General features: G+C 39.6%; 1 protein-coding gene across 7 annotated transcripts; it reads left to right on the top strand.

Annotated features, from left to right (window-relative positions):
• On the top strand, positions 1-27,652 carry ACBD5 (acyl-CoA binding domain containing 5). 7 transcript variants are annotated; one of them, XR_014884200.1, is made up of 15 exons: positions 1-193; positions 454-586; positions 1,570-1,690; positions 3,013-3,085; positions 6,382-6,493; positions 6,630-6,662; positions 15,702-15,839; positions 16,726-16,947; positions 17,589-17,695; positions 19,637-19,913; positions 20,857-21,056; positions 22,644-22,694; positions 22,983-23,092; positions 24,098-24,298; positions 25,706-27,652. XR_014884200.1 is itself a non-coding variant. In XM_085227207.1 (14 exons), the coding sequence occupies exons 2-14, from the start codon at positions 511-513 to the stop codon at positions 25,716-25,718; spliced, it is 1,533 nt and encodes a 510-aa protein (XP_085083333.1). In that variant the 5' UTR covers positions 5-193; positions 454-510; the 3' UTR covers positions 25,719-27,652. The 7 variants fall into 7 exon arrangements, 1 of the variants encoding a protein (XP_085083333.1); XR_014884201.1 differs by having other exon boundaries at positions 6-193; positions 16,726-16,926; XM_085227207.1 differs by lacking the exon at positions 24,098-24,298 and having other exon boundaries at positions 5-193.

Here is a 27,652-nt window from a genome sequence, read left to right as displayed (position 1 = left end):
CGACGGTGAGGTGTGCAGCGGCGGCGGTTCAGAGGCAGCCCGGCGCCGTGCCGTGCCGTGCCACCAGGCCCGGAGTCGAGCGGTGGCGAACTACGATTCCCAGCGAGCCCCGGACGGCCCCGGGGCGGTGCGATGGGAGGGGAAGGGCGCTGCTGTGGGAGACATAACATGGGCGCCTAACGACGGGAGGAAGGTAGGGGTGGGCCGTTGGCCGTATTGGGGGCGTCGGAGGTCGCGCTCGCTCTGCAAGGCGAGGCCGGGACGAGACGAGGCGCTGCTCTGCTCTGCATGCGTTGCACCGCGCCGCAGGGGGAGCGCTGGGAAGCGGGACGGGCACGGGCACCCGCTGCCGCCGGGGGGCGGTGGGGTGGCGGCCTGGCGCCGCTTTGCCCCTTCCCGTGCTGCGGGCGGCACGGCGGGGGAGGCTGACCTGCTCCTGCTCCGCCGACGCAGCCCGGCGCGGTGGCAGAGCGGGAGGCGGCGAGGGACGGGACGGGACGGGACGCGGAGATGGCGGAGACCGGCTCCGTGCACGCCACCCGGTTCGAGGCGGCCGTGAAGGTGATCCAGAGCCTGCCCAAAAATGGTGAGTGCGACCGGGGCGCGGCGGTGCAGCCGGCTGGGGTCCTTGCGGCGGAGAGGCCGGGGGAGGGGGGGGAGCGGGAAGCGGAGCCCCCTCCTGTCTGAAACGGCACCTTCCGAACTCGGGAAATAAGTTCCTCCTGGAGGAGGGGTCTGCGGCTCCCTGCCGGCCCGCTGCTCTGTGCTGGGGAAGGGCCTTCCTCGGGTCCTGACTTGGTTTGGCAGCTTGGGAGCTGATGTCACATGGGATCCTTCTGCCGAAATGTTTAACGAAACAGCAGAGCAAAGCGTCGAAATGTATCCTTTTGGTCACTGTGGTAAGTAAAGATGGGTTTCTCAAGAGCTGGGACTAAAGGTCATTGCTGACATCCGTTTGTGACAAATATCCAGCCCCAGAATATTTGATTTAAAGGAGTAAGTATGAATTTTCTCTGACAGTTATTGCAGTTTTGTGTTTGCACTTCCTACGCCTACAAACCTTTGTTCTGCGAAGGAAGAGGAGAAAAGAAAACAAGAAAGAGCGATGAGGCTGTGATTGGAAGTCCTGTCAAATAATAAGTAAACAAAAGCAATGCAGGAGGAGTTATTGTTCTGTGTTCTGGAGTCTTTTGGTAGATTCCTGTTTACCATGTGAAAATGACCTGTGACATATTTCATTACTGGAAGCCGAATCTGCCCTTTTAAACTAAGTGAAAGTAGCCTTGCTCTTTGTTACTTATTACTTTTTGCTAATTGTGGATTCTGACGTTAGAAACAGTAAAGGTTATAGTCCCTTATTTAATCTGCAGCTTGCTCTCTGTAAAGTAAATGTCAGTGTGGCTGACTCGAGTTAGATGAAGTGAAGATGTTTTTCATTGACTTAAACTGCACTGCTGTGAATGAAGCTGGAATAAACTGCAGGCTATTTTCTGACAAATATTAAGCTTGCAAAATATTTGCTAATATACTTGATTACGCTTTAATTGTATTTTAAAATGCTTTCACTAGGTTCTTTCCAGCCAACAAATGAAATGATGCTGAAGTTCTATAGCTTTTATAAGCAGGCAACACAAGGACCCTGTAACATTCCAAGACCTGGATTTTGGGATCCAATTGGTAGATATAAATGGTAACTTTTCATCACTTTTTTTTTTTATGCTTGGGTGGAGGTGTTAAGAGGAGTAGTTCAAGGATTAATTTTTTTTTTCTTTTTAAATCTGTTAAATTTTGTTTTCCTTCTTGTGTTTCTCTCTCAGATGATTTTTTTTGAGGAGATATAAACCACCGTAATGTTTCCACACTGTATATCCAACCTGTACAACAAAACTAGACAGTCTGCAGAGTGTGATGTAGAACAGTGTCTGAAATTCTTCCTTCTTATATTATATAATATGAGCATGAAGTAAATAGATGCTCCCTGAAAGCTTTTGATACAGCTTCGAGCTCTTGGGGTGAAGTTTAGTTTGTGCCTGGTTTATGTGCTCAGTGGCAGGACTTGCTGCTGATAGAATTTTTTTAGACAAATTACAAGTCTTCTGAGCACTGTGAAGATCTGTATGAACACTCCTCTAATAAAGTTATTTTAATAGTTTTTCCTGAAAAGCAACTATTATTGCTGTCTTTATGGTCAGGGTCTTCTTGAGATCTGTGAAATGGGGAGAAGGTGTGTTTGCATGACTGGGACAGTAAGCTCCCACTCATCTGGCTGTGGCTGAAATGTGATCCCCCAGCTTTGGGGCTTTGCTGTGGGGACAAGTAATCTGGGAAAAGGTAAGGATAGTGTCAAATCGAGTGCAGTACTGGGTAAGGAAATGCTTTATTTCAGCCTGTGTTCTGGCATTCTTTCTGCAGTGCTAAAAAGTTTGATTGACTGTGTTCTGTGTTGCAGAACTGGAAAGGTAGGTATTTTCTAGGTCATGAGTTAACTATGGTGGTAGCTGGGGGCACTGATTTAAATTATTTGCCTACTAGACAGGTGCGTCTTTCCTTTGTTGCTAAACTCAGATGCAAAGGATGACACACTTTTGTTGTAGCCTATTCTGACTTATTATTGACTGAGTTATTCTGACAGATATTTGTAGGTGCTAGCTGAGTACTGAGTACTAGGCTTTTTTTTTTTTCTTCTGTTATAGAAGGCCCTAAGTCAGTCAAAAGGGAAGTGTTTTTCATAATTTGTAAACAACTTTACTGGGTACAAGATCATAGTTGATTAGCGAGGAACTGCTTAGTCCCCAGGCTGTTCATTTTGTTTCTTCTGTGTATGTCCCACTACTTTAATTACAAATTACAAACTTGGATGTAATAGCAATTTGCAGTTTTAATTTTTTTTTTTTTTTTTTTTGTATGTATGAGAGAAACTTTGAGCATTATATAACTGACCTATTTAAGGCCAAGCTAAAAAAAATCCTGTGGGCCTTCGAGTTTCTGAAGATGCGTGACTTTCTTTCCTAGGGATGCTTGGAGTGCCCTGGGAGATATGTCCAAAGAGGAAGCCATGATAGCTTATGTTGAAGAAATGAAAAAGGTAAATTTATTAACAAGTGGGAGGTATCTTTTAGAACAAATATTCCATGAGCTAAACTAGGAAATATGAAAGGATTCTCAGTGAATGCTGTCAGAGCTCCAAATGAATTCTTCCTTATATGAGCTGTTACACTTTAGTACTACGTTTTTTGGCCTGTGGGGCAAATAAAATTCTGTAGTTTTCTGCAAAGCTAGTGAATTTGGGTTGGTTTGGGGGAAATACAAGAGTTCTAGTTGATATGAAGCTTAAGTGACAGAGCTAAAGTAGTACTGAAGCGTTAGCTAAGGTTGATGTTCAGAATTAAGGTTTCTTGTCTTTTACTGACTAACCCTTTGCTCTGCAGTCCTTTACAATCTACTTCAGATAGCCTTTCCAGTTTAAATATGTATTTTTCTTTTTTTATGGTCACTCTGGATGAAGATACATCTGTAACTTATAATGAGATTAGCATCAAGGCGAGGGAAATCTAAGTTTTACTCTGGATACACTTGTTTTTCCTCTTAGGACAATATTTTTAATAGTCTTAAATGTCTGCTGGAATACTTGGCACAATTGATAATTGGTATAGCAAAAAACCTTTACTTGGTATGGAGCTGGAATTCAACAACTACTTTTTTTCTATCTGTGATTTTGATTATTTTGTTCTCATTAGCACTGCTGTTGCTGCTTTTAAATGAAAAATTTAAAGCAAACAAACAACATAACCCCACCTCACCTCCAGAAAACAGAGGAGGCCATATGTTATTCATCTTAATTAGGTAAATTAAAAACAAAAATCCCTACTAAATTTTAACAGTTTCTTTTGAATGCAGACCACAAGATTTAGTGCTTCCTTTCAAATCTCCATTTTGAAATGCAGTGATACATCAGTAGTGCACATGCTGTTTTCAATGCAGTAGTTGATTTGTCAGGATGCTGAAAATTAGGTGAAGCTGTGTTTGCACTGAATAAACACCCTACTAAGCCTCCTGTGAGGAAGCCTGCTTACTTGACCCAAATGAAGCACAAATATTCTGCCTCTGTAGAGATCACGTGTAAGGATTGGAGACCAAATGACTTTTTGCCTCATTCAGCTTTGAAACTAGGGATCTGTTTACCCTGCATTGCTGCTGCTTCAACCCTCACACTTGAAATGCTGGCTTTAGCTTTTCCAGGCTGATTTGTTCTACTTGAAACATCAATAGAAGTGTGTTTCAGGTTCACTGGATTGTTCTATCAGCTCATACCACACTCATCTCCATGGTGTTACTGCAGGTGCTCTGCTGCTGCACAGATATCCATGGTCAGGTTGGGAGGTGATATTTGGATACTGATGTAACTTAAGGGTATACCCTTGCTATGTTTCTCCCCATTCCACCACCATGGAGCATAACCCGAGGCTGCACATGGCAGGTGATCCATTCACAACATTTACATTATTATTTGTTTGGTGGCTTCAGTTGTTTATTTTCCCTAGAACCTTGGAACGTATCCAGAGAAGGGCAGTGAAACTTATGAGGGGTTTGGAGCACAAGTCTTATGAGGATTGGCTGAGGGAGCTGGGATTGTTAACTCTGGAGAAGAGGAGGCTCAGGGGAGACCTCATTGCACTCTACAACTTCCTGAAGGGAGGTTGTAATGAGGAGGGGTTTGGCCTCTTCTCCCAGGCAATGAACAGGACCCAAGGAAATGGCCACAAGTTGTATCAGAGGAGGCGTAGGTTAGACATAGGGAAGAACTTTTTCTCTCAGAGAGTGGTCAGGCACTGGAATGGCTGCTCAGGGAGGTGGTGGAGTCACCATCCCTGACAGTGTTGAAGAGGCATCTGGATGAGGAGCTGTGAGGTATGGCTTAGTGCTTGTGGTAGCAGTGGTAGTGGGAGGATGGTTAGACTAGATGATCTTGCAGGTCACTTCCAACCTTGTGATTCTATGGTTCTCAAGTGGCAGTGCTGAAAACTGCAGTTGTTGAGGAAGGGGTGTGGGTGAGATGTTGAGGTGCTGGGTGGGCATCCAGCATCTTACTCCCTGCTAAGATGAGTATGAGCTCAAGTGCATTTTGTTTAAGATAAATATCTCTTCCAAGTCACATTTCTGAAACTTTTATGTTTAGATTAATTTGTTTATACTTCAAGTAAATTATTGTGTAGCATAAAAACCACTATGGTGTTTTCATTTTAAAACAAGAATCTTCATATGTGAACTGGCACCCAAAGAAATCAGTAATTTAGAATTCATTTATGTCTTGCCTGTTTTCTTCTTTTTGTTTTTTTTTTTTTTTCTCTTGCCTAAAAGCTGTTGGCTTATGCTTCAGTTGACAAATGTAAATACCTACCAAGTACAAGTTTGTTACTGTAGAGAGGATTTTTTGTTTCTATCAATTCGGTTTTTTTTTGTTGTTGTTGTTTCTTATTTTTAAGAAAAAATAAACCTTTCCTTTTTCTGGTTCATTTCTAGCTCTATAGCTGAGCACTGAGCATTTCTCACTTACAAATATAGAATGAATTATGTACACTAAATAGGTCAGAAGCGTCAGTGAAACTGCAGTTCGATAGGATCTTTGTCTCCTGGTGTATTTGACTGGTTTGGAATTGGCTTATTACCTGCTAGCCTGCCTGGAGCTTCTGCCTTGTGAAGGAGTAGCGTTTGCTTCTGCTGCTGAGTGATGTGCTTGGTGCTTTTATGTGAGATGCATGCTCTTCCTCCAATCTATTCCTTTCCACTGCCCTTCTGAAGGAGGAAATGTACCATAGGTGGCAGTTTGCTTTTCTGTATTCTGTCCTTTTTTTTTTTTTTTTTTTTTTTTTTTTTTGGGGGGGGGGTTCAGATAGACCTAGGAGAGTACTTTTGGTCTGTGCCTTAGGTTCCACTGGAGATGACAGGGTCTGACAAACCAGAGGAATCCTCTGGCAAATAAGTCTTTCAGTTTTATTTTCTTTATGGAAAGGTAGTCAGTAAAAATAAATCACATCAGATAACAGCAGCCTGATGAACTTTGAGTTGGTTTACTTTGAAATTGTTCAAATAATGGATTCCAAAGTCTGCTAACGCTTTGCTAAAGCTGTCCCTTAGTGGGACATGAGCTCTCTTGTCTTGTCTTTGCCCAGGAAAAAGTTAATAAAGCTAATTAGGATTCTTGTTAGGCTTGTTTTATGATGTGGAGTTTTTTTAATAAATAATTAAGTCACAATAATGTATTGAGAAATGCAGTGAAACGTTACTAAGTTGTCAATGACTGACAGTTTGTAAAATTAGTTGAAATGGATGAATCGTTGAAATGCTGTTTCATGAGGTACTTCATATTTTGGACTTGTGCAGATACTTGAGAGTATGCCAATGACGGACAAAGTTGAAGAATTGCTACAAGTAATAGGCCCGTTCTATGAAATAGTAGAAGATAAAAAGAACAGAGGATCTGGCCTAACCTCAGGTTCGGACAAATAACTTCCTTTGTGCTATTAATAATCACAATTCCAGCTTTTGGGGGGGGGAGGTGCTTGTTTTCTGTAAGTGATTTTAAAGCTAAATGTTGCATCTTTCTGTTCATTCTCTCTACTATATGGCAGTTCGAATGGAGAAAGTATCTAAATATTTGGAAGGTAGGAATAAGAAATTATGGATAAGTCCATCTCTTCCATTGTTTTGGTGCTGTAGTAATTTTTTGCTAACACTTGTGACTTCTGGGTTTGCCACCTCGTTAGGATGAATCTTCTATTTCTGTTTTGAGGTAAGAAAAAGAGTTAGATTTGGGAGGCTGTATGTTTAGTCATTATCTATGCTTTCTGAACTGCTAAAGGAAGAATCTTCCTGAAGAAAGAAGCATATTTAAGGCCAAATCTAGCTCTTGCCTATTCATTCATGAAAGGAATGACTGTTGGAAATGCATACTGCTACACAGTAATGCAGCTTTGTTATCTGATCTAAATTTTATTTTAAAAAGGTAAGAAATCCTCCCCAGTCAAAACCCACAGCTTTGTTAATCATGGTTTCATAACATCTTCAGAATATAAGATGAATTTGTGAAACTTTCAAGTTAACTTTCTGAGATTCAAATTTACAAGGGGAGTATCTTTTTAACCACTTTACGTTTCCAACAAGTGGCAAACCTAGCAGTGTTGCATAAAAATCAGTGTGGTGCTTTAATTTAGCAATGCCATTGTAAAAATGTTTTGATAATGGTTTTTATGTTATAGGTAATGTGTTCATAAGGCTGTGATATAAGCCTTAGTGATTTTTGAGCTGTCTTCATTTCAGTGAAAACTGTTGAAATGCAAAAGGAGAAAACTTGTAACAGCTCTAAAACCCAAACCGTTGCACAAATGAATTTGATGTGCTTAAGAAGTAGCAATGACTGGTGTCTTTTGTATGTGGGTCTTTTCCCCTTCTTCAGCAAACACAGTTTTGATTTGGTTTTGGCATGGAGTCTCAGAGGGAGTTAAATAGTTATTCATTCCATTTGAATAAGGGTAATGGTTGAGGTTTTCAGATGGCTGCTTTGAAACCATAATTTTTTAAATTATGATTGCACGTAGTTCATGTCAGGAGTTTAATGAGCTTGCCTGACAGCTGGATTGATAGGCAAGATTTTAAGAGTATCAGTAGATTCAGGTCAGTCAGCTGTGTAATAAGGATTTACTTACACTTGGTGTCTGTGGCAGAGTGCCACAAATGCCTTATTTAAAAAAAAAAAAAAAAAAAAAAGAGAGACTCGGGCAGAAAAAAGTTAAAAGTATCCTAAGTCCATTACTGAAATGGTTATAGTTTGAAGATTCAGTATTAAGCATGAGGCAGTGTAAGTAAAATTGACATAGAATAGCCAACTTCAACTTTATTGCAACAGTAGCACAACAGGTTAAATTTAATGATGTTTGATAAACCACATACAACTTAAGTCTGCAACTTCTAATTCTGCCACACTTAGGACAATTTTTGTAGAATTCCATTGTTTTATGGTAGAATTTTACATTTACACTTAAGATTTTTGAAAGCCTTTCTTCAGTGCTCTTAATGCTTTCATGATAGAAAGTGAAGCTGGAAATAATCAGTATTATTCATAGTGCAAGTCTTAAAATATTTCATGGGAATATGGAAACACGGTTACATTCACTTTCCCAGATTCATTCTAAGGAGTTAAACTGCTCTGCCCAAGTTTGCTTTGAAGTGGTGAGACAACTGACAGTACTCTTAAAAATGGATGCATTGTTATTTTTAGTTGTGTTAGTTCTTGCAGTCTTCTCTGCCCTGTTGTTGTTTTTTAAAGGACAAGTAATTTTTATGTCCTGGAAACTGGGCCCCTTCTCTTAGTTCCTTTTTTTTTTTTTTCTTTTGTATTGTATTCTGCTCTCTTTTGGCCCATTCTGAGTGAAGATTTGCCTTTTGCTTTTCCATCAGGCTTTTATCTGTGTGAAAATGACTATCCATCTATGTAAGAATTGCGTGCCGCTTCCTAAAAAGTATATCATCGATACTTGTTCAACGTCTGCTACCAGACAATATGCATCTGATGTGATATTGTCTCCAGCAGATTGGTCTCTCAATAGAAGTGTAGCCTTTTAAAATTGTATTTCTACTCCTTGTGGTTTCTCTGGTAATGTTGAATGCAAACCATTGAAATAATGTCTTCTGAGTCAACAGAGCTTGTGGCTTACCTTAATGAGCAACCCTGAGGCCTCACATGCCAACATTAAAATGGCAGCTAAGACAAAGTTGCTTGATTTATACGTTACAATCCCCAGACTTGGTCTGCGCCTTACCTCTGGGAAATCAGAAGAGGAGTTTGAGAAGGGGAAGCATAGTTTTGTCCAGTAGACTATATAGGTCTGAGGAATATTTCAAGAGTACATAACCTGGGCAGTGTTCTGAAAGTTCAGACTGCGGCTGAGAAGCTGAGGCTCTTTGGAGAATAGTCTTTTTGACAGGTAGAAAGTATTTTAAAAGGGGTTGGTGGGGGAAAAGACTAATTCAGGTTGATAAAATACAATATGTCAAAGGAGAAATTGGACCCTTATCTGTCTTAGGGCTACAGAAGAAAGCAGGTAATTTTTGCTGTGTTAAAGAAGGACCCTTTTGTTAGTAGCTGGTAGAAGAGGAGAGGAATATTGGAAAAGATGGGGACAGGTCACTACCTGATAGGGACACTGTTGCTTTAGAAGAGCAGCCTTAACATGTACTTGCTAATAAACGAATGAGAAATCTGATGTCCAGCTCACTGCTAAAAAAGACCAGCATTTAAAACACAGTTATATCTCACTAAATAAAGTTGATCCTCTGCTCTTATGCTGAGCAGAAGTGTTCCTTATAAACCTTTTTGAAGACTAAATGTTGCCTTCAGCAATGACAAGTTATGCACTGTGGAGACAGGAAAGTTTCAGCATTGTAATACTTTTGTCATCCTGCTTAGTGTTTTTCCCCTGAGCCCTTTGCTCCCAGGTGCATTGTAACTGCTGTAATTACAACTGTAATAAACTCTGTTGAAGCACAGTGTCTGTTACTTCCAGGTAGGCTACTTTGGGGCAGTGCTGATTGCAGTGTAGCTTTTTTTTTTTTTTTTCTTGCCTATACAGGGCACCACTTCAGTAGCTCCTGGTGTGAGAGGCAGAAGTTGCAGGCAGATACAGTTATTGAGTAGTTTGGATGTGAGAGCTAAACTTAGAAGACAGTATTCACTGAGGTATGCATGCTGTTGGAGCAAGTGAGTGCATCCATTCCAGTGCTTCTAGTTCAGGATGCAGGTAAGCTTAGAGGGGAGTATTGCATTTGAAAGAAGTGAGTCTGCTCTTAATTATTAATTCTCAAAACAGTTTTCTTCCTCTTAAAGCATAAGATACTTTCTAGCTGTGCTTCTGCAGATTGCATATGATTAGTTTCTCTTTTTCAAATTGTTGTATTTTCTCAAAGAGTTCATCTCATTTTTATTATCTTTGCTTTGTAGTGAAGCATTTGGTGGCATGCTTTTCTGCTTGTGTGTGGGCTTCTTGTGAAACACCTTCTGCTTGCTTTATAAGCTCAGTTTCTCATTTAGTGCTTGACTTCAAAGATACTTGCTAAACTAATTTCCTTCCTCCTCCTTCCTCTTTCCTCACTGGGATTTTTAAGGAACTCTATGGCTGTGAATCCCTAATGCTTTGTAAGAAGGGGGAAAATAACTGCAGTCCCTGGTACTTCAGAATTGCTGTGCTTTAGTAGGATATCTAGAATGTACCACAGCTATGAGGTGCATTAAAGCAGGGCAGGTATGGGGCAGGCGAAACTGTTGGGTGTGTGAGAGAGGTTTTTAAAGTTCTTTTTAAGCTTTTTTTCCAGTTCTAGTCTCCTGTGATAAGCTAACAGCTATAATCAAGGTTCTGCCTAGATATTACGAAGCACTTATCTGTTGTGTGGATGACAAAGTGCTGGCACCGATATCCTGTAGAGGTTGTGGAGTTACCTCTCTGGAGATCCTAAAAATCCTGGACGTGGCCCTGGGCACCCTGCTCTGGATGGCTCTTCTTGAGCAAGGGGTGGAACAGGTAGAACCAGAAGTCCCTGCCAACCTCAGCTGTTCTGAGATTCTGTGAAGGCTACAAGTCATATTCACAGAGGCTAGTGTGAATTTTATTTTTGCATCTCAACAGTTTAGCAGTTTACTTCCAAAAGCATCTTGTACAAGGCAAACCTGACTGTATTGTGTTTCATGCTGGAACTGAGTCAACAGTAATAGTTTTTGTGCCTAATGAGTGTGGGTTAGTGCTTTATGTACAACTTTATTATAAGAAAAATAATTACTTTAATCATAGTCTCAAATATGCATGGAAAAGCCATCAATTATCCATTGATAAGGCTGTGTTTAATATGGGGAACGTGAAAGGCTGTTGCTGTTCAGTTGCTAAGAGTAGGTTGTATAGCACATGGTCTTGATGTTATTTCCTGTGTATTTTTTCTTGTACAAGGCAAAACAGTTTTTGATTGAAATTACTTTCCTGTTGGCTGGACTATAGGTGACCCAGAAATAGATTCTTCTGTTGAGGCATAACTTAGTTTTCTTTATGGGGTTTTGATGCACTTTCTGGGACAGACGTGTGTTGTTATATTCATGTGTACTTGTATCATCACACTAGTACATAAAAACCCCTCTCTACTTCTTACACATCAAAAAATTTCCAAATATTGACTGTATCTCTTCCACACAGAAGAGAAAATAGCAAATCCTGCTCGTTCTCCCAGAGGAATGTAGTACCAGACATGGGGACATCCTGGATCCTGGAATTGCTGTTATTAAGAGCTAATATGAAATCTAAAAAGCAGCTTTTTTTTCATGTTCATTCTTATTTCTGATCACTTTCTAAGGTGTTGACAGTATATTGGCAAAGCCTACGTTCATTGTTCTTGCTGCACATGCACCATCTAACTGATCTGCATGTGCTAGTGGCCCTGTATTTTGGCTGCCTGGTGCCATGTTACATGAAACTGCCTGCCATTGTTTGGATTGCCTGCGGGTCAGCTGCTGTCCTTACTGAACTGCTCTCTGTCCAAAAATACAAGCAGGCACAAGTCTCAAGCAGAGAAAGAAGAAAACCGTGAATACGTCAATCAAATAAAACTCAGTAGCCTTATTCTTATGTGGAAAGTGCCCTGAAAATTCAGGGGAGTAAGTACCAGTGATATGAATGGAGAAGAACTCAATCGATACTGAATGGAAGAAAAACGTAAAGTTCCAGGATGATTAAGTCAGTAATCCACAGTGCATTCTTGCAAGTTAATAGTATGTCTAAGAAGCTGCTCTTAATGTTTATTTATCCACAGATTGTTTTGGGTTTGTAAATGGCAAATAAAGATATGACTATTGTTTATGGAAATAAAATGGCATATCTCAAGCTGTTGCATAAAAAGTAGCACATAAAAAGAGCAAGGAATGTGGACAAAAGAGGGCTGTGGTCATCTGGAGTAAATTAAAGAAAAAGGAGAGGCCTTTGTTCTTACTATTGTGAAGTTCAGGAAGACTAAATAAAAAAAAAAATGAAAACTGTATAGAGCAAAATCTGATCATCAAATACTATAAGAGTGATAAAACACATGGTAGTTAAGGGATTTTGTATTTTTGTCTTTATTTTTGGCATGCCCTCCTACAATCTTATTTGTGAGGACAGTTCATTAGTGTGTTGTAGAGCAGCTTTATAATGTGATGTCCAAATAAGAATGAAAGGAAACAAGGCAAACAAAGTCTTCTAGCTGAAGGCTAGACTCCTCGATGCTTGCATGTACCCTTTGTCCTCTCTTTTTTCCCCTCAGAAAATAAATGAAGCTTCAGAAGCCATTGCCTTCAGCAGTCTGTCGTCTGAGCTGCTCATATGAGTGCTTCTTAGTTAAACCAAGCTAGGCTAGTGGAGGTCTATTACTCATTTTAAGATGTGTTGTTTAAGCAAACACTAACTAGAAGGTGGTGTAGTCTCGTGTAGGGATAGAGGGTGAGCATAGGCTATGTCAGGCAGCTCAGCTCCAGATCAAAAAGGATGCATATTTGTGCTTTGAACCACATGTTAAAATACTACTTATAACCTCAGTTCTGATGGCAAATCAGCTGTTGGTCCTGTTTCATAGACTGCTCAAAGATTTTTGGTTGGAAGGCTGTTATAAAAGGATAGATATCAGAAGGATTTCCAAAGCGTAGCTAAATCCTGAAACGTACTCCTTCCCCTGCAGCAAATGATCTCTCCTTGCAGTAATTACAGTATGGGAATGCATCAGTTTCAAAAAGAAGGAGGAAGTTTGTGAAACTAGATGAATGAGAAGTGGCAGAACATAGTTGTATAAACTTGGAATTGAAACAGGAAGCCTATGGGGATCAGCTACGGGCATGGAACACTGCGTTACAATGGCAAGAAAAGAATTCTAGTTATCTGATTATCAAAGTAACCATCAACATTATTTACATATACAGGTGTCTGAGGACTTGACACCCAAATTTGGACAGAGCATTAGTTGACATAAACGTAGTACAAAGAAGTCCCTATGTAAGTTGCTATAAGTAAAAGTCATAGAAATAATCTTAAAGTAGCTGAGATTTTGCTACTATCAAGCTGATGGAGTTACTCATATTAAAAGATGCATTTGTCAGGGAGCAATTACTGACCTACCCACAAGGCTGTGGAAGTTGCTACCAGTTGGCTCTGATTAGGCTCTTACCCCACAGAAGTAGAAACAATTAGGGATGGACTTGGTGAGGGTAACATTGTAGGGATTCTGATGAGAAGTACAGAATCAAGCATGGTATTTCAGCGAGGCCGTGGCTCTGTACAACGTGCTGTGTTCTTTGGAGTCTGCATCAAAGCTGTGCCTCTTCGTGGTCTTCAGGAGCTCTGTTGTTACCTTGTGGAAGAAATGTGATCCTGAGGGATTTTGTTTTTCAGGTGTTTCATGGCATACTGCTATTACTCCTGATACTTTCCTTCAGTTCTGCCTCTTTATTAGTTTAGAGTAGATACAAGGAAAAAGCTTTTTTACAATAGGAGTGATGATGAGGCACTGGCACAGGTTGCCCAGAGAGGTGGTGGATGCCCCATCCCTGAAGACACCCAAGGCTGGATGGGGCTCTGAGCACCTGATCTAGTGTAGGTGTCCATGTTCATTGCTGGAGGGTTGGGCCAGGTGGCCTTTAAGGGTTCTTTCCAACTCAAACCATTCTGTGATTCTATTTGAATAGGTGTAGCGTAGCACACAGAAGTTTCCCCAGATGAATAATCTCCATGCTGAAATAGAGTACCAAGAAAACGTTTTCATGTTCAACAGTGTTCTTCTTCAGAACCGAAAAAAAGTAAATCTTAGAAAATACACTGATGTATGGTTGGGACTTTTTGCCATATGCTGGGCAGGATGATGAGGTTTACAGTTTTCTAATCACCTGCCTTTATGGCTGGATGTGTCTCCAAGTCTTGTTTTTCCCGTTCACTCCCACGACTGGGTAAGGCGCTTGCATGTTTGCTCCCCACCCTGTTTTTATTTCAGTGGGGAGGGTGATGCCTGCTTCTGCATTGCCAGCGAGCTGTCACTCTGCGTACTGCTCAGCTGCAGTGCAGAGGATGTCAGTGTTACGTTATCCTTCTTGCACTGTTTGTTCCCTGATAAACATCTCTAGAATTGAGATTCACAATAAGCGAAAGATACTTATGAGAAATAAACAGGGAATATGGTGGGAATCTCCTATGAGTGTGGTTTTTTGTTTTTTTTTCAAATATGGTTTTTGCAGGAAGAATAGAATATAGAATGACTTTGTGATTGCTTATATTCTTGTGGTTCACAAAAGAGGTAATAGCTTTTCCAGATACTTTTCAGATAAAAGTTTAATTGCAATCCAAAATGGTGACGCAGGGTGCCCATCGAGTGCTTATTTCACAGTAAGACTTAGGTGAACAAGATATTTTATGTATTCATTATGTCTAAATAAAAGCTCTTTTGTTTTTTATTTTTTAAGCAGTATGGAAATTAAAGGACTGGGGGAAGGCAGATCAGTTCTTCATTGCAAGATTAAAGTAAATCAAACCCATCGCTCTACATGCAGCAAAGAAAGTAGCAGGGCTGGTTTGACAACTCCGATATAATTGGATATTATTTTGCTCTTTAATACTAAGCCTAATGAATTTAAGGCTTGACATTAATTAATCTTTCAAGATTCCATCAAGGGAATGTACAAGTAATGCAGATCGAATGCTATGATGACAATTAAAGCAGACAGAATCCAGTTTTGTGGTCAACATGTAAAGTGTGGGAGCATCTAGTAACTGTCCACTTTATACCTTAGTCACTCTGTGCTAGTGTACAAGGTTGAAATCATCAGAAGGTGTTTCTCCATATTTTTTTACATAGGGTGTAGCAAAGGCTTAAATTCTCCTTTTTATATTTTTAAGAATCTTTACCTTGCGATACTTTGAACATGGAGTAAATTATGAACCTTGAAATGGTCACAGATGTGGAAAACAAAGACTAAACAGTTACTTTATTTTTTCAATATTTGTTTTATACTACATATCTGTAGTAAGTATTTGTGTAATTAGACAAGAAACAAATGCACTGTGTACTTATTATACCATCTTTTCACTGAACTCAGAGTGCTTACTTCCATGTGCACTTTGCCAGATAAATATTTACATACATTTTGTCATCATGTTTTGTTTAAGCCACTGTGGGAAGAGATTAATAGAATATTCCCCTTTCACAGAATCTGCTTGCTCACATAATTGAGCAAGCTCCAAAGTTTGGAGTTTTGAAGCATTTCAGCCCCAAAGGGAACTTCTATAAAATACTGACTTCTGCATTCAAAGAAAATGGCCATATCAGTCCTAGATAAAACGTTACTGTAGCTGTACCAGAAGTGTGGATAATAGTCTTGGTCAGAGGTTTTGTAGTGAAAGTAACATGCAATGTGCTGTCTTTTTCCAGTAGGCTTCCTCAGAATCTTTCATGAGTAGTCAGGCATTCTGTGGTAAACCACAGAAGAGAAACATTAAAATAATTAAGGAAGAGCATACAGAAATAAAACTGGCATTCATTGATTGTTCTTTTAATATGGAAATGCTTTTGTGTAGCAGCTGCCTGGTATTTCTGGGGGAGCTATGTGTTGGTTTCTTTTAAAATACTTACTTTTTCCTTGTTGAATGTTTTCTCAGACCTTAGTAACGTTCTGAATTCTGCTCCAAATATAAAGACCGTGAATGGAAAAGCTGAGAGTAGTGATAGTGGCGCAGAATCAGAAGAAGAAGGACTTCATGAAGAGGAAGAAAAAGAACTACAGCAAAATGTAAAGGGTATGTTTTCTACACTTAGACCAATGTCTCTCTTGGAAACACTTCAGGAAACACTTCTTTACTGTGCAAGTGACGAAGCAGTGGCACAGGTTGCTCAGAGAGATTGTATCTCCTTGGAGATACTCAAAAGCTACCTAGGCATGGTTGCGGACACCGTGATGTGGGTGTCCCTGCTTGAACAAGAGTTGGACCAGATGGAATGAGAGGTCCCTGCCAACTTCAGACATGCTGTGATTCTTCCAGAGGTTTTTTTTCTATTTTTTTAACTGTGTAAGTATCAGAAAAGCCCACAGGATTGTGAATGCTGTACTTGTTGTACTGCCATACATTTTTTGACTGCTAGAAAGTTGTGTCAGGGTGTTATCTAAGAATTGATAGAATATCATGTGTTGTTTTCCTTTTTGTTGCCAGTGCTACATGTAGCAGCTGTTAATAACAGTAGAATTGAAAATCACGTTTTTTCAGAGAAAGGAAAACAGAACTTGCAATGCCATTCATTTTGGGGGCTCATATGGGTTTTGAGTAGTAGCAGTGTCGAGTGAAAACCAAATAAAATTACACATTTAGAATTCTATGCAGTTCTTTTTCCTTCCAAGGACATTAGGATAATTATTTAATTTGTCAGAGGGACCTATGGTGGAATTGCTTAGTTACGTGTTAAACATCACCTGCTCTTTATGCAAGTTAAACTGTTACGTTAATACTTTTTTACAGTAACAGAACAATCCCTGCAAATGCAAACACAAAAATCTAGAAACATTTTTGTGTTTGTTCTGCATATACATTTTACATATAAACCATCAGAAAGTTATCTGCTTTAAGAACTGTGTTTTTAGCTGTTATATACCTGGCTTTCTATCTGCAAGGTTTTCCTGTTCTTTTACAGAATGTAAGAGTCTGAAAGCAGAATCATTAGCTGCTAAGGATATGGAAAATATTGTTGCTAATGACTGTTACAAGGACAGCTTTATCCCACATGTGCAGAATGGCATCCAGACCAAATCTGCCTTGAATGGCTTGAATGTGGAGGAAGAAATACAGAAGACAGAGCCAAGCCTAGAAATAGCTAATAACTGTGCTCACCAAGGTATTCTTCTTGCAAGATCAGGTGCTAATTTGCATATGTTTTTCTTGGAAATCTTAATCCTGGGATTCAAAAATGAGAAGTGGTATCTTCCAGTAGTACAAACGTGAAGAAAGAATACTAAGAAATTAAGCCAATTCTTAGCAGTTTAAAATAAGGTGCTTTGTTAAACATCTTTTACAGAAAAAAGGGTAAATTCAGAGGGAGGCTTAAATATACGGAAATGCAATTATCTTCTAAAATCATTGTATTATCTATGTATGTATTATTTGCATTTGAAAGCTAATTTGCCATTAAATGAAGATCATTAATATCTGTATTTGTCAAGGCTGAAATTTTGTGAATGTCAATTTATTGTAACTGATGTCCAAATCTACTAATTGAAAATCAATTGATGACTTTGTTCAAAACTACTTTATACTGAGATTAAGAAGGAGAATGAAACAAACAGACAAAAATTAAAATTTTGATCTTAGAACATAGAAATATCAGTTTGGTTTTCCCTTAGCAAATGCTTTGTATAATTTCTTTATTAATAGGATGACAACAGTAGATGAATAGGGCATGAACTGGAGCTCATCTAGATATTTTAACTCGTTGCTTTACTCTTTGCCAAGATTGACTCAGATTTACAAAGCAGGTGTGCATACTTCCTTCAAATACAGGTGCAAATGAGGAGAGCACTGAAGAGGTCTCAGGAACTCAGCACTTAACCAGTGATTCAGACAGTGAAGTTTATTGTGACTCGATGGAGCAACTTGGACTAGAAGAGGTAAGGGATTAATACTCCTATATGTAGTTTGAAGCTAATATGCCTGCTTTTAAATAGGTTCCTGTCTGTCAGGTGAACCTGGACATACAGAGGTGAATGAAATAATACACACATACCTTTCTTTTATTTGAATTATCATTTTGTGTTCTTTTTATTGTCAGGCTTTTACAGCTTGGTTAATACTGGTCCAACAGCCTCAACATTATTGCCCTCAGAGAATTTAGGGGAGGGGAAATGGTCCAAACCAGCAGTTCTTAGAAACATCTGTCAAAAAGAATGGTATGAAGAAAGTAAGGGTTGTATCCACAGGTAACAGGGTCTAGTAAGATATGTAGGGACCAGAATTCAGCTGACCCTCAGAATCATGAAGTATCTTTGTAGTGTGTGAATTTTTGTTCTCTTTTTCTGGCCTGATAAATCCTGCATTTGTTTCTTAGAATAAGTAAAGAGTAAGCCTGAGCAGGCAGCCTGTAGGCCAGTTGAAGAAAGTGGCCTAGATCTATAGAAATCTCTAGGGAGATGATGATTTGTGGGTGTTCTTGTACTCTCTTCAGCCATAACATGCATTTTTGATTTCCATGTAAAAGGTGGGCACCAACTGTACTGGCTTAGTTATCACTGAACTGTTGCTTGTGTTAACTGTGGTTGTAGTTGAATTCCTGGTTTGGACCTCTTTTGGAGATCCAGTTTCAGTGTAGGCTTGGCAAAGTGTACTCGAACACTTAGCTTCCTGATTCAGGGGAGGAGTATGTGAATGGTGCTCTGGATCAAAAAGGCCTGCAAGCACTGCATGTTTCATTGTTTTCTTTCCATCTGTTTCCTTTTAGCAAATCCGAATTCTATGCAGCAGCGAAAGCTATTGCAAAAGGTGATTTGGTAGAAATGCTTCGAGCTGTTTTTTATGTAGGCTGTTTCCCAATTGTCTTGTGTATTGTTTGAACTTGTTTAAGGCTCTTTCGTGGGCGTGGGTGGATAGGTATCAATTTCCCAACTTGAATGTGAAGTTTAGTTCAGATAGGTGTGTATAGAAATAAGTATAGAAGTACAACTACAGACTGACTAAAATGAGAACACGTTCACTCAAATTAAATATTGCAAAAGGTGTAGCAAATACTCAATATTCAGTTCTGATGATGCAGGTTTATGATCTGTATTTGACAAACAGGATTTTTGGCAGCAGTTTCCATTTCTTTTCCTCCTCTTTTTTGCTGTTTTTCCGTTTTCATGGAGTTACCTCCAGCTAGCTGAGCTCCCCAGTCTGCTTCAACATGTAATTGTGCTCATACTTTGTCCTTTCACTGAACAAAGGATGCTTGTAGCACTTTAAGGCAGTCCTCTTGCAGGATGTGTAATTGTGACCCGGTCAGTGTTCATGTCAGCTATTTTTGATGTCTTTCTGCAGTATTGCAGATTTTGAATGAAAAACTTGGTAGAATTTACTTTTATTTGTGAAAAATACAGGGTGCAGTCTAGCAATATTGAGCAGATTGATAATAAATACTGTGATTTCTTTGCAGTGAGTGTAAGCACTGCTAGTCCAAGGTTGCTAATAGCACATGGCTTTTGACAGTCTGGTTCACCAGTTAGTTTAGGATACTTCTTTACTGTCTGGTAGGCAAAAGCAAAGGAAAACCGAACATTCTGAGGTCTTCCAAAGGTTCAATGAGTGTATGAGAGTATGCTGAAAATGTCTAAAGTAATTCCAAGTAGTTCAGTGTTTTGAGAATATTTGTCTCAAGTGAATGTCTAACCTTTTTGATTTGGGAAGAATGTTTGGGCACCAGTAAGCACATTCCATAGCAAAACAAACGTTCCTGTTAAAAGTCATAATACAGAGCAAGCTGCTTTCTTAAAGTGAAAGAAAATATGCTGCTTCTTCCTTTTTATTGGTTAACTGTTACATTTTACAGCCTCTAATTACTTGTTAATGTTAATTTGTAGCCCTCGGAGATCATCACGTCAGCTAAAGGATCTTTAAAGCGTTCATCCCATTTCTTGGATGTAGATCACCATCCTCTATTAGAAAATACTGATCTTCCAAGGCATGCTTGCACAACTGCTGGGAATCTGCAGCTTGGAAATGCTGTAGAAGGAGCAGTTCAAGAAAAAGGTGAAGTCAAGTGTGGAGGAGAAGATGGCAAAGCCAGTAATGGGGCTCCTCACAAGGAGAAAAAGGATGGAGAAAAAGCAGATTTCTATGGTGTCAGAAGAGGGAGAGGTACTGTGCATAGCTTTTGTATTTTCTACTCTGCTCATGGCTGTAAATGATAGGAGACTAAGAAGCACTGGTCAGCCTTGTTCAGTAAGACAGTCCCACTATACAATGCCTCTGCCCTTCACAGTAAAAATAGCTAATAAAATGTGGGTGGGTGGTGATGAGTTTTGTGTTCAAAGTATTTAATTCATTCATAGTAATCATTACAGAATAATTTTATTGTGTTATGGAGATCTTTAATAAGTGAATCGGCTGCTTCAGTTTTGGCTGACCTTAAAATCCAGCTGTTGTCTGTAGCACCCACCCTTCTAAAGTATAATCTTCAAAACCCATCTGTGCATGCAAAAAATTTCTTTACAAGTTGCGTATTTGTTTTTAAATGCATGCCTATTTATACCTCTGTTTGAAACCAGGGAACCTCTTGGAAAGGTATCGATTACACATTGTTTTCTATATAATTGGGGTATTAGCCACACCTTTTATTTATGCTGATGCTATCTGTTCTGGTTGTTAAAACACAAAGCGTTTCATTTATTTATACCATGTCTTTTTGTATGGCATCAAATGGCAAAATTAAAAAGAAGATTTTAAAAGAGCACTTATGTTGTAAACTATTCTAAAGAACATATTGCAGGGCTGCACATTAGTTTAACCGTATCCCCTTTTTTCTTGTTTGACTTAGTTTGCTGCAAGCAGACAGAAGCACATTCGGTCATCTGTGTATAGTTAAGGGAATGCGATAGGTGAAGGTTCTGTTACATGAGACTTCATGTAGGGGAAACATCTCAAACGCTGTTGCAGGAACCTCCCGGCACTTTTGAGCTGCCTGAATAAAGCACTCAAGTGGGGTGGAAGAAGATTGAACAAGTGTTCGTAACAAACATTTTCAATAGAGCTGGTAGCCCATTCTGTGTTTTAAGCATCTGTTTCTTCCTTCCCAACGTAGGGCACAGACTTCATCCTTTAGGAGACGGTTCGCAAGGTGGACAGATGGGTAATGGAGGGGATGGAGAGCGCTGGGGATCAGACAGAGGCCCGCGGGGCAGCCTCAGTGAGCAGATCGCCGTAGTGCTGATGCGGTTGCAAGAAGACATGCAGAATGTCCTGCAGAGGTTGCATATGCTGGAGGCAGTTACAGCATCACAGGTACACACTGAAGCAATTTGATTATATTTTTGTTAAATCTCCTTGAATATCCTTATGCTTTCAGGTTTAAACAATGTTTTCTTAAACTGTAAATAAATTTGTTATATTCTGTAGTTTGTTTCAACTTAGAATTTCTTTTTGTTACCTAATCTCATGAACACAATTCAGGACTGTTGTACCTGTGAACAAAACCATGCATATTAACTTAGATATTAAGCATACATTATTGTGCTCATTTCTATTATACAACTAATCTCAGCCATCGTTATCAGTACACATTATGCAGTCGTGACAGAGATATTCCATGGTTAATGATAGTAATATGGGATCCCATGTGTCTTTGTCAGTAGATTTCAATGCATTTTCAAAGGAAATAAAATTATCTTAATTTCCCAGATTGGTAAATGTTTGCAGGCAGAAATTCTGAGTCCATTATTCAGCTATTCATAGCATTCTTTTCCTTCAAAGCAATCCAACTCTTTTGGAGTTTCACATCGTGTATACAAGACAAGCAGAAGTCTTAAGAGTGTAGATATTTGTTGATGTAGTGTTTCTTTTTCTTTCCATTTCAGTGGAAATACTGCTACACTTAGTAGTGTATGCAGGATAGAATGTGATAGAACTATATTCAACCAGCAGTCAGAAATACTTGGTTCTCTTTGTCATGTTGATATTTGATCTGCCTGAGCATTGTAGAGCCATGTCAGTAAGTGTCCTATGAGATGCACACACCCCAAATCTAAGGTAGCCAAGGAAGAGGATTTCTTAAAACTGTAATTTTGCTTCAGCTTAGCTGTTCAAGAATCTGGTGTTTGCACACAGATTAATTTTTTTCTTTCTTTTTACTAAAGCAATACCTGAAGAATGAGTCAAAGATTTTCCCCCAGCAGTTCACGCTGTGCTTTCATTTTCTGAGGAGCAATAAGGTCAAGAAGCTTCTGATTCACACATTCATTAGGAAAAGCCTAGAAAGCTGACTTTTTTATTCCTGTGAAAGCACCACAACAGTATGTGGGAAAAGGCTTGAAGTATTTCTGGTACTTCTCTTTCTCTGTATTGGCTATAAGATTTTGGATGGATTCCTTGGTTAGACTGTATAGCTATAGCTCAGGGTACACTGAAAGAATGCTTCTTGCCTTTATTACAGACCAGTGTTTAAATACTTCATTATGCAAGTTAATTTGCTAGAGTTTCATCTCTGGGTTATTGCAGCTGCTGGATTTGGACCAGAGATGAAGAAGTTGCATAGGCAGGGGGAGCCTTGAAAAACTGTAGAGAGGTTCAGTCAGTGATACTGATTCATATTTTAACACACAGAAATGTGATAAAAATGCTCTGAAGTTTAATGGAAGCATGAGAGGTTAAGTTGGAACCAAGTGGTGGAAGGTGGGTTGCGTTGAGTGTAGTACTGCTTTTTAACAACGTCAAGAAAAGCTTCCTTTCTTTTTAAGTACTGTTCCTCAAGCTGTCATACAAACAGACTGCAAAGCCACCATGAAGAACTAAATATTTTTATTTAGTGAAGCAGAAATAGTGTAATTGTTGTTTTCTTTTTGACACTTATGAGGTCTTTGTTTGTATTTAAAGGCAAGATCTGCAACACTACAGTCAAATTATCCACCCGCCTCCTCTGTTAAGGTAAATCCTGTTTTTTCCATTTGCAAAAAGCAGCGTGAAAGGATGAGATGAGTATTTTATATCTGGCTTTTTTTGTATGTGCTTTTCATGTTGTCTCTTCCTTGATGAAGTGATATAAAAATAATTTGTTCCTGAAAAGATTATTGAATAGACAAATATTTTTTTTTTATGGTCTTACCGTTTTTTTCTACCTTGGTACTGTAGCCTTGGAAGCATTTATGAAGTACAGAGGTTGTGTTGTATATGCATGTGCAGGTTGCTGACACTACTTTTTTCTGTTTTCTTTAGAAACCATCATGGTGGCCCTTTGAAATTTCTCCTGGTGTTTTAGCTTTTGCTATTGTATGGCCATTTATTGCCCAGTGGCTGGTGCACGTATATCTTCAAAGAAAGCGAAGGTAAAGATGTGCATATGTGGGTCATATATACTTTCCTTCATCTGTTGATGATCAGTATGAAGTAGGTTATTTAGACATAAAAAGAACTGCCTTCGCACATAAGAATAATGCAAGAGCATGCACGTATGTCTGAACCATGAGTTCCATATCAGAACGGGGAGCTTGATAGGTCCTGTTTATTTAAGTTGCTTTTTTCAGGACATCTTGCTTAATGATTTCTTACCTGTATCGGGAACTCCTAGCTCTGACAATAGAAAGCTAAAGCAGATTGTACAGTAGGGTCTGTGATATGGTGACCTTCAGAAGGTGTGTGGTTTATTCCCCAAAACTCAAGACAAATGCTCAACAAGAGATGCTGGAAGCTAGGAATGCCTTCCAGTAGCTGGGACTTACTTCTAGGAAGAGACATGAAGAGAAAATGTCTCAGTGTTAGAAACTGTTGGTTAATATGATTCTTTATGTAGTAAAGTGCTCAGTAGAGACAATTTAGGTTAAATCCGTGAAGTGATGCAGAAGAGCAATTCCAGAGAGTATACAAAAGTAGTTAAGGCTGGATACCTTGGAGGTGTGTCCATGACATTCTGTGACCCCGCCACTCCCAATTTCCTCCTGAGCCATTTTCTTGCTAGGCTCCCTACTTACCTTGTGCCATGAGACAACTATGTCCTGTTAAATACATTATGAGTCTCATGTCACCTATTTCTTACTTTACATTTACAAGCAACTTGCAATGGTGTTTTTGTAACGTCTACTTCGGCTTCCTTTAGATGAAGGACAGCTGTATTCTCACCTTGCTTTTTCTCAACTTTTTAATCATCTGAATATCAAATCGGTGTTCCCTGGTTACTACATACTTTGCACCTGACTGTTAATATTGTGTGCTCTTACCTTTTAGTCCTAAGCTTTTTCTTTTCTGTCAGTCTGCAGAGAATTAGCTTAAATTGTAACTTCTTAATTATTGAAGGTTTTCATAGCATAGTGTTCTCTTGAATGGTAAAATCACAGGATCCCAGCATGGCTGAGGCTGGCAGAGACCCCTGGGTCTGCCTGACCCAACCCCCTTCAAGCAAGGACACCCACAGCAGGGTGCCCAGGCCCACGTCCAGACTGCTTCTGAAGATCTTCAGGGAGGACACTCCACTTCCTCTGGGCAGCCTGTGCCAGAGCTGTGTCACCCTGACAGCAAAAGCCTGTATCCTGATGTTGGTATGGAACATCTTGTGTTTCACTTTATGCCTTGCCTTGGCGCTGGGCACCACTGAGGTGAACCCACCCTCTTGGCATCCTCCCTTCAGATCTCCCCTGAGCCTCCTCTTCTCCAGGCTGAACAGTCCCAGCTTTCTCAGCCTTTCCTTACAGAAGAGACGCTCCTTTCTCTTCTGTTTGTGAAGGAACGTTCCTATATTTGAAGACTGTTTCTGCATCACCTTTCCATCGGGAGTTTCATCTCCTTTAGCTAAGGGGAGGAGGTTGGTCAGTACACTCAGAGATGAAATGAAACAAAATTCCCTCTCTGTTGTCACAGTGCCAGTCTCAGCGTGTACTCTTGGAAGGTGCGTAAGCTTTTAGGCAATAGCTGCGTACACAGTGCATATATTGACCATATCGTATACGTTTGATTTTAAAATATGTATGCTGCCCTAGAGCAGATGCCAGGTGTCTCTGCTACTCTGTGAGGTAACTCAGCATTAAACTGTGGAGCAGATACCATGGAAGGAGCGATGAGAAAGCCTTCTCCAGTCTGCACGAGCTTTGTGCCTCGCTCGTGCCCCTGGGGAGGGGTATCTCAGCTTGCTCTCAGCACTTGGAAAGCAGCTCATGAATGCAAAGTGCTGATGTGATCTGGTGCTGTCATGCTGTCACCCACCCTCCTTTACCACAAGCTCCTCTCCTGTACTCCAGGAGACTATAATAATTAATGTGACCTGCAGGTCAGAATCCCTAGTGGTATTTTATATACTTCGTCTAAGTTCTGCCAGTTCTGTCAAATTACATGTTGTTCCCTAACTTAAGAAGGCATCCAAAGAGGGCCACAAAAATGATGCAAGGGATGGAACTGCTTCCCTATGGGAGCTGGGGCTGTGCAGCTTGGAGAGAAGGCTCTGGGGAACCTGGGAGCAGCCTGTCAGTATCTAAGGGGGGTTGTAAGAAAGAAGGGGACAGACTCTTTAGGAGGGACTGCTGTGATAGGACAAGGGGAAGTGCTTTCAAACTTAAAGAGGGGTGATTTGGGTTGGATATAAGGAAGAGGGTTTTTTCACTAAGGGTGTGAGGCACTGGTGCAGGTTGCCCAGGGAGGTGGTGGATGCCCCATCCCTGGGGACATTCCACTGTCAGGCTGGATGGGACTCTGAGCACCTGATCTTGTGTAGGTGTCCATGTTCATTGCAGGGGAGTTGGACCCGATGACCTTTAAGGGTCCTTTCCAATCAAACCATTCTGTGATTCCATGAATCTAAGGCAAATGTTCAGGAACCTTGAATCAGTGTTGTATTTTAAAGGACTAATAATCTTTCTTTCATGTGTAACCTTAATCCATTTCAATATTTAGACAAATGAAAAACTGTGTTATGTGATAGTACATTAACCTAGATTATTTGTTTCCTCTTCTAGAAAGCTGAACTGAGAATTCATGATGTTGTTTAAGACTGCTAGAAGAAGGTGGCCCTGGGAAGTGAAGGAATTCTGAATTCTTAAGAGAACCTCAGGATTTGGGATAATGTTCCTTTCGTTATAGTAATATTTGTTCTACCTTTGAGCTGAACATTTAAGGACTAACACGACTGATACTTGAATGATTTGCTGCTCCTAGGTTACAAATAAAATCTAATCATTTCATCCTTAAATCCACATGAACATTATTTTGGAACCTGGTTGTGGATAGGCCTTTAGGAATTACTAGTCTTGCTGATGCCAGATAACAGAGAAAATATCATCTTTGTAAAAGAAAAAGCAAAAAATATGTAAAGCTGTCACTTTAATATAGAAATAAGGTTACAGTGAAAATATCCCTACCTGTTTTTCCACGGGTTTATGTACTATGAGATGAAAGCACTAATGAAGTATGAATTAATACCTTGTAAACTATTGAAAAAGACAGTGTAGCTCTTAGGAATTCAACTGGTTGTTTTTGCTGCTAAACTGGTGTGGGACAACTTTCCTTGTAAACTGTTCAGAAGTGAAGTGGGAAGCTTTGGTTATCCTTCAGGTTCGTAAATGAGATATTACAAGTGGTAAACATCCTGAAAGTTAGAGCCCTTAGTAACATAGGACTGTGAAATATGTATTTGTAAGTAGGTGTGATCCCTCCAAAGCAAGGGATCCATCTGAAAAGGCTGCACCTTATATTTTTAATGTTGATTGATAGCTATATTCTTGTTGGCTACAGCTTGTTGTAATTGAAACCCATACTTGAGGCACAAGGTGCTTTTAAGAAGAAAGCAAGCTCGCTCTGTTAGTATATCTCTGAGATTTGACAAAGCTCTGTGCATTGCAAGTTTTCTTTTGTCAGTTTATGTCAAATTAAAATAAGAGCTCCTATCCCTCATCTGTTGTGCACTCTTCCCCACTTGCACTAGGAAAAATGTTTGTTTTGGTATTCCTTTCTCTCCTATCCTTCTGGTTTCTTAGAGAACAAAACAAACTAATTTTGGTGCCGATTCCATTTCTTTCATGGAGGATTTACTAACCAAGATACAGCTAGAGATGTGCATGCGTAGGTAGGTAAACATGTATGTCAGTCTTAATTTCTGGGAAATGGAAGTGTACTAAAATTAATTAGAAAACAAAGACACTTCTTTGCTATAAAGAATTAAATTATCTCACAACCTGTGCATAAGATTTGAATCTTAGAAATTCACCATATTATTGATGCACTTTCATTCTCCATCCACACCAAATATTACAGATTACTGAGGAAAGCTCTTTTCTGCCCTTCCTGGAAATCTTTTATAGTTTGAAAAGCATTTTTCATACAGGCTATATTGTAAAAAATGTAATCACAGAATTCAATGTTTGTCTTACTGGGGCAATTTTAATCTTGTTTTAAGCCCCTTTTTTTTTTTTTTAAAGAATTATTTTTCCTTCTTATGATTTCCTTATTGTAAAGCTGAATTACAAAATAAAATGATCAGAACATCCTTTAAGACTGCTGTAACGATCAGCTTCCATCTGCCAGAGGTCAGTTTTGGCATGAGATGTACCAAAAACTCAGGTCTGAACAAATCTTATGCTGGAAGGGAAGTTATACTGTGACCTGAAGCCACTGTGCCTGTAGCTTAAAGCCCTTGGAGTGATTAATTTAATATAAAACAACAGAAAGGATTATACAGGAGGAATACTCTAGCTTGAAGGTAACTTCCAACCCACCCCAGCAGGATGGAGCACTGTGGAGTGCCTCTCCCAGCTGCTAACCATGGCCCATGTAGGTGGCTTCCTTTTAAAGATGGTACAGACATTCCCAAAGGTACCTAACTGTTAACTTCCCACTGAAATAAGTGTAGGCATGTGTTATGTGTTATTTATTAACGTTTCAATAAATCAATCCTTTAATATTTTGTA

This window comes from Meleagris gallopavo, chromosome 6 (genome assembly GCF_905368555.1).
Source record: "Meleagris gallopavo chromosome 6, MGAL_WU_HG_1.1, whole genome shotgun sequence".
Lineage (NCBI taxonomy): Eukaryota > Metazoa > Chordata > Aves > Galliformes > Phasianidae > Meleagris > Meleagris gallopavo.
This window is presented reverse-complemented; position numbering and strand designations above follow the sequence as displayed.